This window comes from Bubalus kerabau, chromosome 8 (genome assembly GCF_029407905.1).
Source record: "Bubalus kerabau isolate K-KA32 ecotype Philippines breed swamp buffalo chromosome 8, PCC_UOA_SB_1v2, whole genome shotgun sequence".
Lineage (NCBI taxonomy): Eukaryota > Metazoa > Chordata > Mammalia > Artiodactyla > Bovidae > Bubalus > Bubalus kerabau.
In genome coordinates, this window is record NC_073631.1 from 48,155,140 (window position 1) to 48,168,000 (window position 12,861).

A 12,861-nucleotide genomic window follows, 5' to 3' on the forward strand; every position below is an offset into this window, starting at 1 on the left:
GACTCATTTACTTAGGCTTTCACAGATAATGTGGGGTTTTTTTCCTCTTGTATCTGACCTCTCCCTTCTGATGACTGAATAAAGCCCATCCTGTGAGTTGGCATTTTCTTATTACAGGATGTCAGGTTTATCCAAATCTTTCTAGTTCAAAATATACTATCTGTCTGTTCAATGATGTCCAAATTCTTTTAAACAAAGGGAAAAAACTCTTTCCACAGTTGTAATTAAGACTGTGGGAGAATAAAACATTGACAAGTCACATTCACTACAAATTGGTTGGAAGAGGAGGTTTAAACAAAAGCCTAAGGAGTCGGGGTGAAGAAGAGGGATTATCGGGGGAAAGAAAAGGTGCAGACATCAACTCAATCTTTGCTTGTTTCACAATCATGACCTGGTCCTTAGGAGAAGGAGCAGTGAATTGCCAGGTGTGGCTTAGGAAGAGAATGGCTACCTGACTGGACCATCTAGGTTTCCATTTCCTATTTTCCCATCATTTGCAATTTTCTACCAAAAAAAAAAGAAATTAAGGTATGGGCCTGGAAACCATGCTGTGGAAACTGACCATATTTGGAGATTTGTGCAAAAAAAGGAAATTCTAGGAAAAATTGCTCCCTGAGACTTCCCTAATTCAACATGATATACATATATATATAGACATATATTGCTAAGTATACAACCATAACCTCTTACTGCTGAGTTTCTAAACTCATCATGCAGACACCACGGCTCATTGTGACTAACGATGCCCTTTCAAGAAAGTCACAGACAACAGATTTAAAAGATACAAGAAGCTGACAACAGAGGTACCAAGTGATCAAGTGATGAGAATTAGTAGAGCTTCCAAAACTGTGAACAGATGAATACACTACTTAACGATGGGAATATCTGACAATTCTGTTAGATAGACAAATTTCAAATTCTTTGTATTGTATTTTTGTTGTGTTTTTTTTTTCCCAGAAGATTTTCAAGAAAAATCTTTAAACAAATACTACACATACAGAGACCCATAATATTGAACTCTGATATTTGCATCTCCATCTCTTATTCTGTCACAGACACAAGTCTCAGAGGGTAGCTGACACAGCCTGATCTCCAGTCATGTTCTGTGTTAGGTAGCACTATACACACTACCTCTGTCTCAATGCATTCTTTTAGGTAAAAAAGTAATAGTCATCAGCTGTACCCCAAAATCATTCCCTCAAATGCTGAGTTCAGTGTAAATCATAGATAAGACAGAGTTTTCCTGACATAACTGTTACATTTTAAAGATTTAAAAAATTAGAAATAAAGTCTGAAGCTAATATTTTGTATTTCTTAGTTTAAAAAAAAAAAAGGCCAAATAACCTCCTAACCTAACTACAACAGTATATTAGGTTAAAATGTCTTACTATCAGTTCAATTCTTAAATAGATGTTACATAATTAATTTTAAACATTAATTTCCAAAAGTCTATTAAAAACGGAGACATGTGTAAGCATCATTTCATTTTTAAACAGTTCTTCTACCTGTAGAAAATTTCACAAGGAAAAACTTACTGAAGGCCTATAGCTACAGCCAGTTTCAAAATCTAAATATTTGACAAAACAGGTAACAGGAATTTAAAATCCTACAAAAACCATTCACAAAGTTTAGAATGATTTGATCATCTTAAATTTACACGATAAAATTTCTCTACCTTTTCTAGTGATGGAAGAGGTAGAAATTGAGACTTTCCCACACAATGTGCAACTTGAAGTGTTACGCTGCAATCTTACTCTCTATCATCTATTTGTTTTCAGACTTAGAATGTGATTATGGTCAGTCTTAGGCTGACTTACATTTGCTAGCTTCATAGCAAAAGCAAAGGCTATGTCATATTTTGGTATTTTTAAGTTTTCTATGCTGGCACCTTACAAAGGATATGGAAACAGAGGGGGCAGAAATGAGGCTTGGTATTACCACAGGTCTTCTATCACAACCTGACAACCACATCTTTTAGCCCAGCCTTGACTCTCTACACCTTCACTAAGACTCACACCAAGTGACAGGGTTCAATCCATTGGTCTTCGGGTGAGGTCTGAGTTGGCATCATATTGGCTGGTCCTATTCCTTAAAAGATTCTCATGAACTCAGGAAAACATCAGACTGCTCTTGAGAAGAGAGTAAGCACAATAAGTGCTTTAAAAGAGGGGACTAGTTACAGAAAATTAATATTCCAAAGTCTGAAATTCCACCAAATTAGACTTCTGCTTTACAGACAAGGCTGCCGCCATGCCACAAGAAAGCTGTAAAAGTACTATTTTAAATCTCTAGTAAGCATTTAGACTAAATATTTTAAAGCGGATATGAAGGATTTTTTAAAATAGAAAACTTAAGGTTTCTTATCATTTTTATATTCATGTTTATCTCAAATGCCAGCTGCTCCGTGGATTATCTCCTGCTATGCCAATAACTGTTAGCCCACAAAAGATGGAAACTGTAACATGAAATCACGAGACAACAGTTTCTATTTGGTTGGGTATCAGTATTTTTGCCTTCAGATTCTAATTAAATAGTGCCTGTTGCCGCTTAAAAGCGCCATGGAAGTGAAGAGAAATATTCAGAAGTTCCAGGAAATAACAGAAATAATAGAAAATAGACAATATCTTATTTTCCCACATACTCCATTTACTAGCTTAAAACATCAAAAATGCATGCACTACACAACATTCTATTGCTTGCAGCTAAATTGTACCTCTTCAATCATGTTTAATTTTGATGAAGGGCTCCATAATGATCCTTTTTCAAAAGGTATCTTTAAATTATAAGGACCTTCCAGTCCCTCCCTGGAAATTAAAGCTGTGCAGATTAAAAGACATAATCATTAATAAACATCACAGAGATCGTTCTAGAAAGAAAAGGCACGTTAAAATAAGAGGAGACTCAGAAAAAACACACCATTTCCTGACATTTTCAACGCCACTTTAGAACAGAGTGCTGGAAGCAGCCGCTCCCTGTCAGGAGGGCCGTTGACTCTGAAGGAACCGAGAAGGGCCCCTGGCCGAGGAGCTGCGGGAAGTTTGCAGCGGGCGGGCGACCGGCGGGGCGGCTGCGGACCCGGGCGCGTCAATCTGTCACCAGCGGGTCCGCAAAGCCTAGCGCCACTCGGCTGCCCTGCAGGGGGAACGAGAGCAGGGACAAAGGTCTGGAATCCGAGGACTCGGGTTAAGGAAACAAGAGGCGCGAATTCATTCAAGTGTCAGCTGTCAGAACCACGAGTGAGGAGGACCGAATTTTCCGGCCTTTCCCTGCCCAGAACCCGCTCCTCTCGGAGAGACGCGTGAGGGGAGCGTGTGGAGTCGGGGTGGGGGGCGACCGGTGAATAAATTCTAACTCGCAACTCTCTCCCCCACTAAGTTTGTTTTCTCTCCCTCCTCCGAGCGCAAAGCTGAGGTAAGGGTTGTCACGGTTCAGGTTTAAATGGCCCCTGGGAAGAAGGAAAGCGGTACAAAGCTGCGCTGGCCGGTGAGAGCGGAGATGCTGAGGTACCTACCATGGTATTCTTGTCCCGGAACGTAGTAGGTGGGGTGGCCCGCAATGTGCAGGGAAATGAGCACCTCGCCCTGCTCCCCATCTCCTTCCAGCTCCCCGTGGTGAGTGCACAGGAAAAAGAATGGCGAAAAGCGGGGGTAATAGCCCACCGCCGCACGCGCCCTCAGCGTCGCCCCCAGCACCAGCGCCAGGAGGAAAGTCCACGGGGCCCAGGAACTGCGCTCCATGCCGCCGCCGCCGCAACCGCGCGCCCCGAGCGCCGCTCTCTCATTCAGTTTTGGAGGCGCCGGGACCGAGTAGCCGCTTGGAGAGAATGCGAGAAGGCGGCGGACGGAGTAGAGCGGGCGCGGGCGCGGACGCCGAGCCCCGCCGGGAAGTTCCGCGGGAGACCGCTGCTCCCAAAGTTTCTTTGGCCCGCGGGAGCGCGGGGCCGGGCTGCGGACGCCGGGAGCGGAACGGTCGCTGCCTGGGTGCGCCGCCGCCGCCTCCGCGCGACGCCCCTCGGCCAGGCCTGGGAAAGCTCCCGCCCCCCTCCACACCTTCTTAAAGCCCCGGGCGCCGAATCCCCCCCGCCGCTGCCACACGTGTCCCGGCCGCTCCCCCGCCCCCGCGCGTCGCACGGCGCGCGCCCGCCTGGCCCCCGCCCACTCGGGCTCGCTCGCCGCACCTCGCGCTGCGCTGGGCGCACGCCTCTCGGGAGTCCCGGCGCCGAAGCCCAGTTCGCATTCTAAAGGGCCGCCGGGCGGGGTCGGGGCCACGGAGTCCACGAATCTGCCCTGAGGGACTTAAACGCCTCAGAAAGAGAGACGCTCCCGCCTAGGTGTCTGGAGGAGCAAAAGGACTGGACGGTCTCCTTTTGGCCCTCAGATTTCCCTCTTTTTTTTTTTTTTCTGAGAGGAGGAGCGGAGGAGAAGGGCGGTGGGGACCTGTGCTGGCGCCGGCTTCTTTGTCTGCGCGGGCTACGCCTAGCGCCCCTCGGGGCTCGCCCACCTCGGAGCCTGGGCGGCCCGCATTGGTTCTGGGGATCCGCCTGAGACCCCAAACCGCGAGGGGCCCCTGCGCTTCTTTCAGACCTAGGCCTTGCGTCCCTCCCGCTGACCTCCGCCCCGCTCCTCGCCGCAGCGACCGAGCCGCGTCTGTAGCTGGAATTTAAAATGAGATTAAGCGAAAGTAGAATTGGCAGCCTCAAGTGGTGCCTGGAAATGGTGATTTGTGATGCTCGGGTGTGGGGAATTGTGTGGCGGGAAGGGCTTGCGGAGCTGAGCCCCGACAGGCGCTCTTCTCTGGACTGTTCTGTTATTCATTGCTGCTGGGTTCTTCAGGCGGAGATGGTTGTAATTTTTTAAATCGGTGTTTATTTCCTTTAAATGTCAGCTACGACCAATGTCCCTGAGACGGGGCGGGGAGAGGGGGAAATATTCTGGGGAGATGCTGGCAGCGGTGATTGAAGCGGGTGGTAATGAGCTGCTGCACAGGAGGCTGCGGGAAAGAGAAATAAAACGCACGTTTTTAACCGAGGACGGCTGGCAGGAGCCCTGCGGCATCCAGAGCCAGGTTGCCAGGTTTTAATGCCTCTCTCCACCCAACCTTGGCTCGCCACCAAGCCCAGATAAACCCGCACGTACAGAAATGAGATTATAAAATTAGAAGGAACAGTGTCTTTGAGGAGCGACAAGGAGTGTGAAAAGGTAATCTTTCAAAGGGGAGACCTCTGTAGTTACCTTGTTGCAAAAGGAAGAGATTGGCTGTTTTCCTCTTCTCCAGGCCGAAATCAGACAGGTAAAAGGGCCACTTCTGGCTACCTTCTGGTTTCCCTCCCTTAAGAATCTCCAAGGACTCAACTGCTGTATATATTTGATGTAATCATCGTTACTGCTGCCGCTCTGTGCTGGTGCAGGCTTTGGGTTGTAAGTAAGTTACCTCTATTTAATCCTCACACCACTCAGAGAGGCAAAAATTATCCCCATGTCACAAGAGAGGAAATGGTCAGAAATGTTAATTTGTTCAATGTCAGTAACAAAGAAGTAACGAAGCAGCCTGGCTGCTGGCTCCAAAGGTTCTCACCGGGACCTACCTTGCAACTATCCACAGCAACCCTAGATAGAGGTAAGTTACCACCAACTGTTCCCCGCAGGCAGGCAGTGTTGCCTCAGTTAGAAGACACTCACTGGCAGCTGGCAAGACTGTTAACACCTTTCTGTCCAGTTATGTGAATATAACCTAAAATAAAATGAATCACTTCTAGAAGGTATCCAAGACTACTGAACATTTTTAGGTAAACACTTTAAAAATGTTTATTATGTGCCAAGCATAAATTAACTCCTGTAATCCTCAAAACCCAATGGGGAAAATATTATTAATAGTACATATGAAGAAACTGAAGCACAGAGAGGTCAAGTGACTTGCCCAAGATCACACAGCTGTAATTGTGAGAGAGCAGTGACTTGAACAGTCACATTTTAGAGTACAGCACTTAACCACTGCAAACTTTGATGCTGGTTTGGGCATCAAGGCATGGGATGTCTTTACCCAATGTCAGGTTATCTCATTTAGTTCTTACATTGGCCTGTGAAGTGCATGCTAAGTCATTTTAGTTGTGTCTGACTCTTTGCTACGCTGTGGACTGTAGCCTGCCATGTTCCTCTGTCCATGGGATTTTCCAGGCAAAGATACTGGAGTGGCTTGCCATTTCCTTCTCCAAGGAAACTTCCAGACCCAGGGATTGAGCCTGAGGCTCTTAAGTCTCCTGCACTGGCAGGCAGGTTCTTTACCACTAGAGCCACCTGGGAAGCCCCATGGCCTGTGAAGTAGATATCCTCATTTTTTAAGAAATACAGTTGAGATTCACAGAAGTAATTTGTCCAGGGCACTCAGCAAGAAAAGGAGCCTGGGATCAAATCTGGCCATGCTTGATCCCAAGGTTGCTGCTTGAAATAAGCTATAAAGTAGCAAGACTTCCCTGTAGCTCAAAATGGTATAGAATCTTCCTGCGATGCAGGAGACCAGGGTTCGATCCCTAGGTTGGGAAGACCCTGTAGAGAATGGAATGGCAATCCACTGCAGGATTCTTGCTGGAGAATTCCTTGGACAGAGAAGCCTGATGGGCTATGGTTCGTGGGGTTGCAGAGTTAGACATGACTGAGCAACACACACACACAGTAAAGCACTGATACTTGGTTCAGGTCCAGCTGCACTTAATCCCAGAAGGTCTTCAGTTCCCAGGAGGTCCCCCTCTTCACTCTGTAAGTAGTAACCTCTTGTGAATCTCTCACCATGGCTTTCTTAACATTGAATTTATGTGACCAAGTTTATTTTCCAATCTTCCCCTCTTTTGTGCTTTCTTAACTTCTACAACTTGACTTTTCTATGTGCATTATACTCTTAATTATGCAGAGAAGGGGACGGCAGAGGATGAGATGGTTGGATGGCATCACCAAATTGATGGACATGAGTTTGAGTAAGCTCTGGGAGTTGGTGATGGACAGAGAGGCCTGGCATGCTGCAGTCCATGGGGTTGCAAAGAGTCGGACACGACTGAGTGACTGAACTGAACAGAATGCAGGCTCAAATATGTGGCTACAGCCTCATGGTTATTCATTAACAGGCACAGAGACTGTTTAAATAATGCCCTGAGTGATGTTGAGCTGCTTAAGAAGAGGGTAGATGCTTGTACACTCTACTTAGCAGTCCTTTGGACTAGCATGTGTACATGTGCCCTCACAGTAATTGAGGCCCAAGTTCACACATCTCTGAGATCTTCTTCATAGAATCCCAGTTCAACTAATTATTATTAATACTTTTAAATAATTTTTTGGTTAAATGAAGAAACTAACACAAGATGGATATACAATCACTATCTTCCTAGTGAGCACTTTGTCACACATTCACATGGCAAACTGCATTATAATACAAAACTTTTAGCTTCCCAGCTTATGTGCTAACCTTTAGATCTTACTTCTATTTAATGAGCCATAATAAACATCTTCAGAAATATTTGTTTGGTCCACAAAACTACAAACCTTTGAACTAATGGAAAAATAGAGATGTACTCTTCAAGAAAATTTGGTTCACATCCAAAAAAATCTGTAAAAAGATAAAATGTGATGTCAGGGGTGAAAATGAGTAAATCTGTGGGAAAAGGAGTTTAAAATAGGGTACTATTCCTCTATAATTAAAAGAGCTTTGGAAAAGCAATTAACCTACAAAAAAATACCTTTAAGTATCCTTAGACGATAAATTCATTTCTTGCTGATGAGTAGAAATTATTGACCAGTATTTGAATAATCTTAATACAATGGAAATTAAATAATATACATATGAGATACACAACTTTCAAATCATTGGTAGATGATGACCCTAAATGAAACACAAAAAAAGACGTTAAGTTAAATTTTAAAGTTGCAAGCATTCACTCACTGTCCGCCTGTCCGCCTTTCATTGATCTTTTGAGACAAAGTATCAAACATTTTGGTGTGTGTAAGAATGTGAATCTCTACTCTTATTTACAATGTAAAAATGAATAAGATAGGAAGTATATAAAAATTTTAAAAGTATACAAATATAAATGTGGAGATGGTGACACTGGTCAATTCTATAGGTTCCAAAATGGTAATGAAAGGCCAAATAAAAGAAAATCCTTCCTACACTAAGCCTTTAGGGAATGAAACCACTGAGAAAGGTGGGATATTTGAGGGTTGGCTCTGATATGCATATCTTGCCAGAACAAGTTAATTAATGTACCCCAAATTAAAAATACTGAGATAATTAAATCATGAGTCAATTAAAAAAATCATTATATCACAAGTTCAGGCTGGGTGTGGAAATGGGAGATAAAGCTTAGGGCCTGCCAAAGGTAGGATGAATAAGGTAAGTGCTACTCAAAGTGGAGTTTGCAGATTGGTTTACAAAATCTGTTGCCAATACATGTTGAGATGTGTACAGAAACTGAGAGTGTTTGGAAACTCTTCTAGAGATTTTATAGTGCAGTAACAATCCAAGCAGAATTCCATTTTTTCTGGTAACTAATTTTGATTATATATGTACAAAAACAGTTGTCTATGATGGCTCATAGATAATTTGTGAGGCACTGTGATAGGAAATCCATGCATAAAGCTATACCCCATCCCCAAATAGCTAGACCCTCAATAATAAGTGAAAGTCGCTAGTCATCTCCAACTCTTTGTGACCCAATGGACTATACAGTCCATGGAATTCTCTAGGCCAGAATACTGGAGTGGGTATTCTTTCCCTTCTCCAGGGGATCTTCCCAGCCCAGGGATCAAACCCAGGTCTCCTGCATTGCAGGTGGATTCTTTACCAGCTGAGCCACAAGGGAAGCCCAATAGTAAGGTGAACTAGAAAAAAAAATTTCCTCATTAGTCTCAATCTTAGTGGCAAGCAGTGATGAGGGGGTGTTCTCTCACCAAAATGTGAAACCATAATCTGACTATCAAGAATCTGTGGCCCAAATACACACTTCTGTTTGATTTCAAAAACTTCAAGTCAAAAACTAATTTTTAAGTGTTTGGGTTGAAACTGCTCCCAGGCACCTAGAAGAAACAAATTCAAATTGTCTCTAGGAAGAAAAACCCCATTCCTTTAAGTCAGGCTTCAAAGAATTACAACAGTAATGTGCTGTGCTGCTGTGTTCAGTTGATCAGTTGTGTCTGACTCTGTAACTGCATGGACTATAGCCCGCCAGCCTCCTCTGCCCATGGAATCTTCCAGCAAGAATACAGGAGTGGGTTGCCATTTCCTCTCCCAGGGGATCTTCCCAACCCAGGGATCAAACTCATGTCTCCTGCATTGGCAGGCAGATTCTTTACCGTTGTGCCACCTGAGATGCCCCATTGAACATACATTCGCAATCAAAAATCACTAATGTACTGACTTGGCCTTTCCATATATCAGCAGGAACAAATTTAAGCATGTGTAAAATTTGAAATATTCTTATTGGGACATGAAAATAAAATGAAAAACTCTTCTAACCAGTTTTTAAAATTTAAAAAAAAATCACTAATACTGTGAGAAATCAGAACCCAGTGAGTCAATAGAAATAGTAAATACCTAGAATCAGACCCTCAAAGACTTCAGGTATTGAAATTATCATCTGCAGAATACAAGATGTATATATTTAATAAATGTAGAAAAATAAAATAATATTTCAAAAATGTAACTAAGATAAGAGACTATTGAGAATGATCAGATATTCTCAAAGAGAAAAATCTGATAACCAAAATTTAGAATTCCAAGGACAGAGGCATCTGCTCTGACAGTATAGAATATTGGACATTCTTGGAGACTTCTTTCCTGTAAAACAATTAGATCCAGCATAAACATAATTTTCTTATGTTATTGGGCTTATAGAAAGTAAAGGAAATCTACTAAGAGACCAGGAAACTTAAAAATAAACCAACCATAAGGGGAAACAAAAACCACATGCAGTGAGCACATTTGAGAGTGTCTTCCCAATTATATGGAAATTCAGTATATAGTAGCCGGGACTGCAGATCAGAAAAGGAGAAAAATGGACTTTTCATTAAATGTGCTGAGACAATTGATTATTCATATGGGAAATAATAAAACTGGACCTGTACCTCCCACCTAGGGCCACAGGCTTAAGTATAGGGCCTTTCACACGCATGAGCCTCCTCCAAGGCCTGAGAGGGGGATGAGAAATGGGTTCAAGTGGTAAGATATTTGTGCAAAATTTGTAAAGTAAGTTAATCTGACCATACTAGTTAAGATAATTGTCTTTTTCTACTCTGTTTTCCCACCATATTTTTGCTTGTGTAGACTGTCATTGGAGTGTCTGTGAGCATTTTTTTGGATATGGCTAAAGGGAACTCAATTTGGAGATTCATGGTACTTGAATTTAGTTGGGTAATTTGGTGTGGTTTGAAGACATTGTGTGTTCATATAAGTTATTGCCAGCTGCTGCCCCAGTAAAGGATGACTTCCAGAAATACTGTTACCATCCATTCTACAGACCTAACTGGCATCATGATATGTAGGTACAGATTAGAGGTTATATCATAGACCATGTCCTGTGGCCTCTGGCACCAGAAATGTATGGAGAGTGAAGAGGTAACGAGGTGTGAAATGCAAGAAGCCAGAAGCTAGTCTGAAAAATTCTTTCAATCATAAGATGTTTCAAAATGTAAGTTCTCTTCTGTCAGAAATACATGAAATAATGCCATGCTTGCAATTATAGCTATATTACATTTTTGATAGGATCACCTGAAATGTAATTTAACTCAACCATAATTCCTATATTCAAAGAGCATAAAGCTATAGTACTACTACAAACAGCAAATACATCTGTAAGTGGTCCTGTGTTTCACCATTCCCAATCTATTGAATCACATATTTAGTGTGTCTGGTGCACCTTGCTTTGACAGTCTGATGTTTCCAGAAAAAGCAGTACACAAAATTGGCACTGATGCAGTGGAATGGCCTGAGAGACAAGCGCTCCAGTGACATATATAAACATAATCATCTGTATACTAATATGCAGTATTAGTGTGAATCATTTGGTGATAAATGCATTTGACTGCTTTTGCTATGCCTTAAATCAATTTTATGTTTTTCATAATTGTTAACTATACCAAAAATTAAATATGATGAGAAAGAGTTATTCTAAGGAATGTCAAAAATAAAACTAAATTTAAAATGAGATAAGGTTTTATTTTTTTTAAATTTTATTTTATTTTTAAACTTTACATAATTGTATTAGTTTTGCCAAATATCAAAATGAATCCGCCACAGGTATACATGTGTTCCCCATCCTGAACCCTCCTCCCTCCTCCCTCCCCATTCCATCCCTCTGGGTCGTCCCAGTGCCCCAGCCCCAAGCATCCAGTATCGTGCATCGAACCTGGACTGGCAACTCATTTCATACATAATATTTTACATGTTTCAATGCCATTCTCCCAAATCTTCCCACCCTCTCCCTCTCTCACAGAGTCCATAAGACTGTTCTATACATCAGTGTCTCTTTTGCTGTCTTGTACACAGGGTTATTGTTACCATCTTTCTAAATTCCATATATATGCGTTAGTGTACTGTATTGGTGTTTTTCTTTCTGGCTTACTTCACTCTGTATAATAGGCTCCAGTTTCATCCACCTCATTAGAACTGCTTCAAATGTATTCTTTTTAATGGCTGAGTAGTACTCCATTGTGTATATGTACCACAGCTCTCTTATCCATTCATCTGCTGATGGACATCTAGGTTGCTTTCATGTCCTGGCTATTATAAACAGTGCTGCAATGAACATTGGGGTACACGTGTCTCTTTCCCTTCTGGTTTCCTCAGTGTGTATGCCCAGCAGTGGGATTGCTGGATCATAAGGCAGTTCTATTTCCAGTTTTTTAAGGAATCTCCACACTGTTCTCCATAGTGGCTGTACTAGTTTGCATTCCCACCAACAGTGTAACAGGGTTCCCTTTTCTCCGCACCCTCTCCAGAATTTATTACTTGTAGACTTTTGGATCGCAGCCATTCTGACTGGTGTGAAATGGTACCTCATAGTGGTTTTGATTTGCATTTCTCTGATAATGAGTGATGTTGAGCATCTTTTCATGTGTTTGTTAGCCATCTGTATGTCTTCTTTGGAGAAATGTCTATTTAGTTCTTTGGCCCATTTTTTGATTGGGTCATTTATTTTTCTGGAGTTGAGCTATAGGAGTTGCTTGTATATTCTCGAGATTAGTTGTTTGTCAGTTGCTTCATTTGCTATTATCTTCTCCCATTCTGAAGGCTGTCTTTTCACCTTGCTAATAGTTTCCTTTGATGTGCAGAAGCTTTTAAGTTTAATTAGGTCCCATTTGTTTATTTTTGCTTTTATTTCCAATATTCTGGGAGGCGGGTCATAGAGGATCCTGCTGTGATGTATGTCAGAGAGTGTTTTGCCTATGTTCTCCTCTAGGAGTTTTATAGTTTCTGGTCTTACGTTTAGATCTTTAATCCATTTTGAGTTTATTTTTGTGTATGGTGTTAGAAAGTGTTCTAGTTTCATTCTTTTACAAGTGGTTGACCAGATTTCACAGCACCACTTGTTAAAGAGATTGTCTTTAATCCATTGTATATTCTTGCCTCCTTTGTCAAAGATAAAGTGTCCATATGTGCGTGGATTTATCTCTGGGCTTTCTATTTTGTTCCATTGATCTATATTTCTGTCTTTGTGCCAGTACCATACTGTCTTGATAACTGTGGCTTTGTAGTAGAGCCTGAAGTCAGGTAGGTTGATTCCACCAGTTCCATTCTTCTTTCTCAAGATCGCTTTGGCTATTCGAGGTTTTTTGTATTTCCATACAAATTGTGAAATTATTTGTTCTAGCTCTGTGAAGA

The 12,861-nt window shown here is 42.2% G+C and overlaps 1 protein-coding gene and 1 long non-coding RNA gene across 2 annotated transcripts in view; both read right to left on the bottom strand.

The window, feature by feature from the left end:
• The window catches only part of RELN (reelin), a 553,687-nt gene extending 549,676 nt beyond the window's left edge, over positions 1-4,011 (bottom strand). The window contains exon 1 of the mRNA XM_055590184.1: positions 3,512-4,011. Coding sequence (XP_055446159.1) covers positions 3,512-3,737 — 226 coding nt within the window. The 5' untranslated portion in view covers positions 3,738-4,011. The remainder of the gene's footprint in view (positions 1-3,511) is intronic.
• A 3,717-nt stretch (positions 4,012-7,728) lies between these two features.
• Positions 7,729-12,861, bottom strand: part of LOC129659101 (uncharacterized) — a 70,465-nt gene continuing 65,332 nt past the window's right edge. The window contains exon 3 of the long non-coding RNA XR_008717792.1: positions 7,729-7,866. This is a non-coding gene — a long non-coding RNA (uncharacterized LOC129659101). The remainder of the gene's footprint in view (positions 7,867-12,861) is intronic.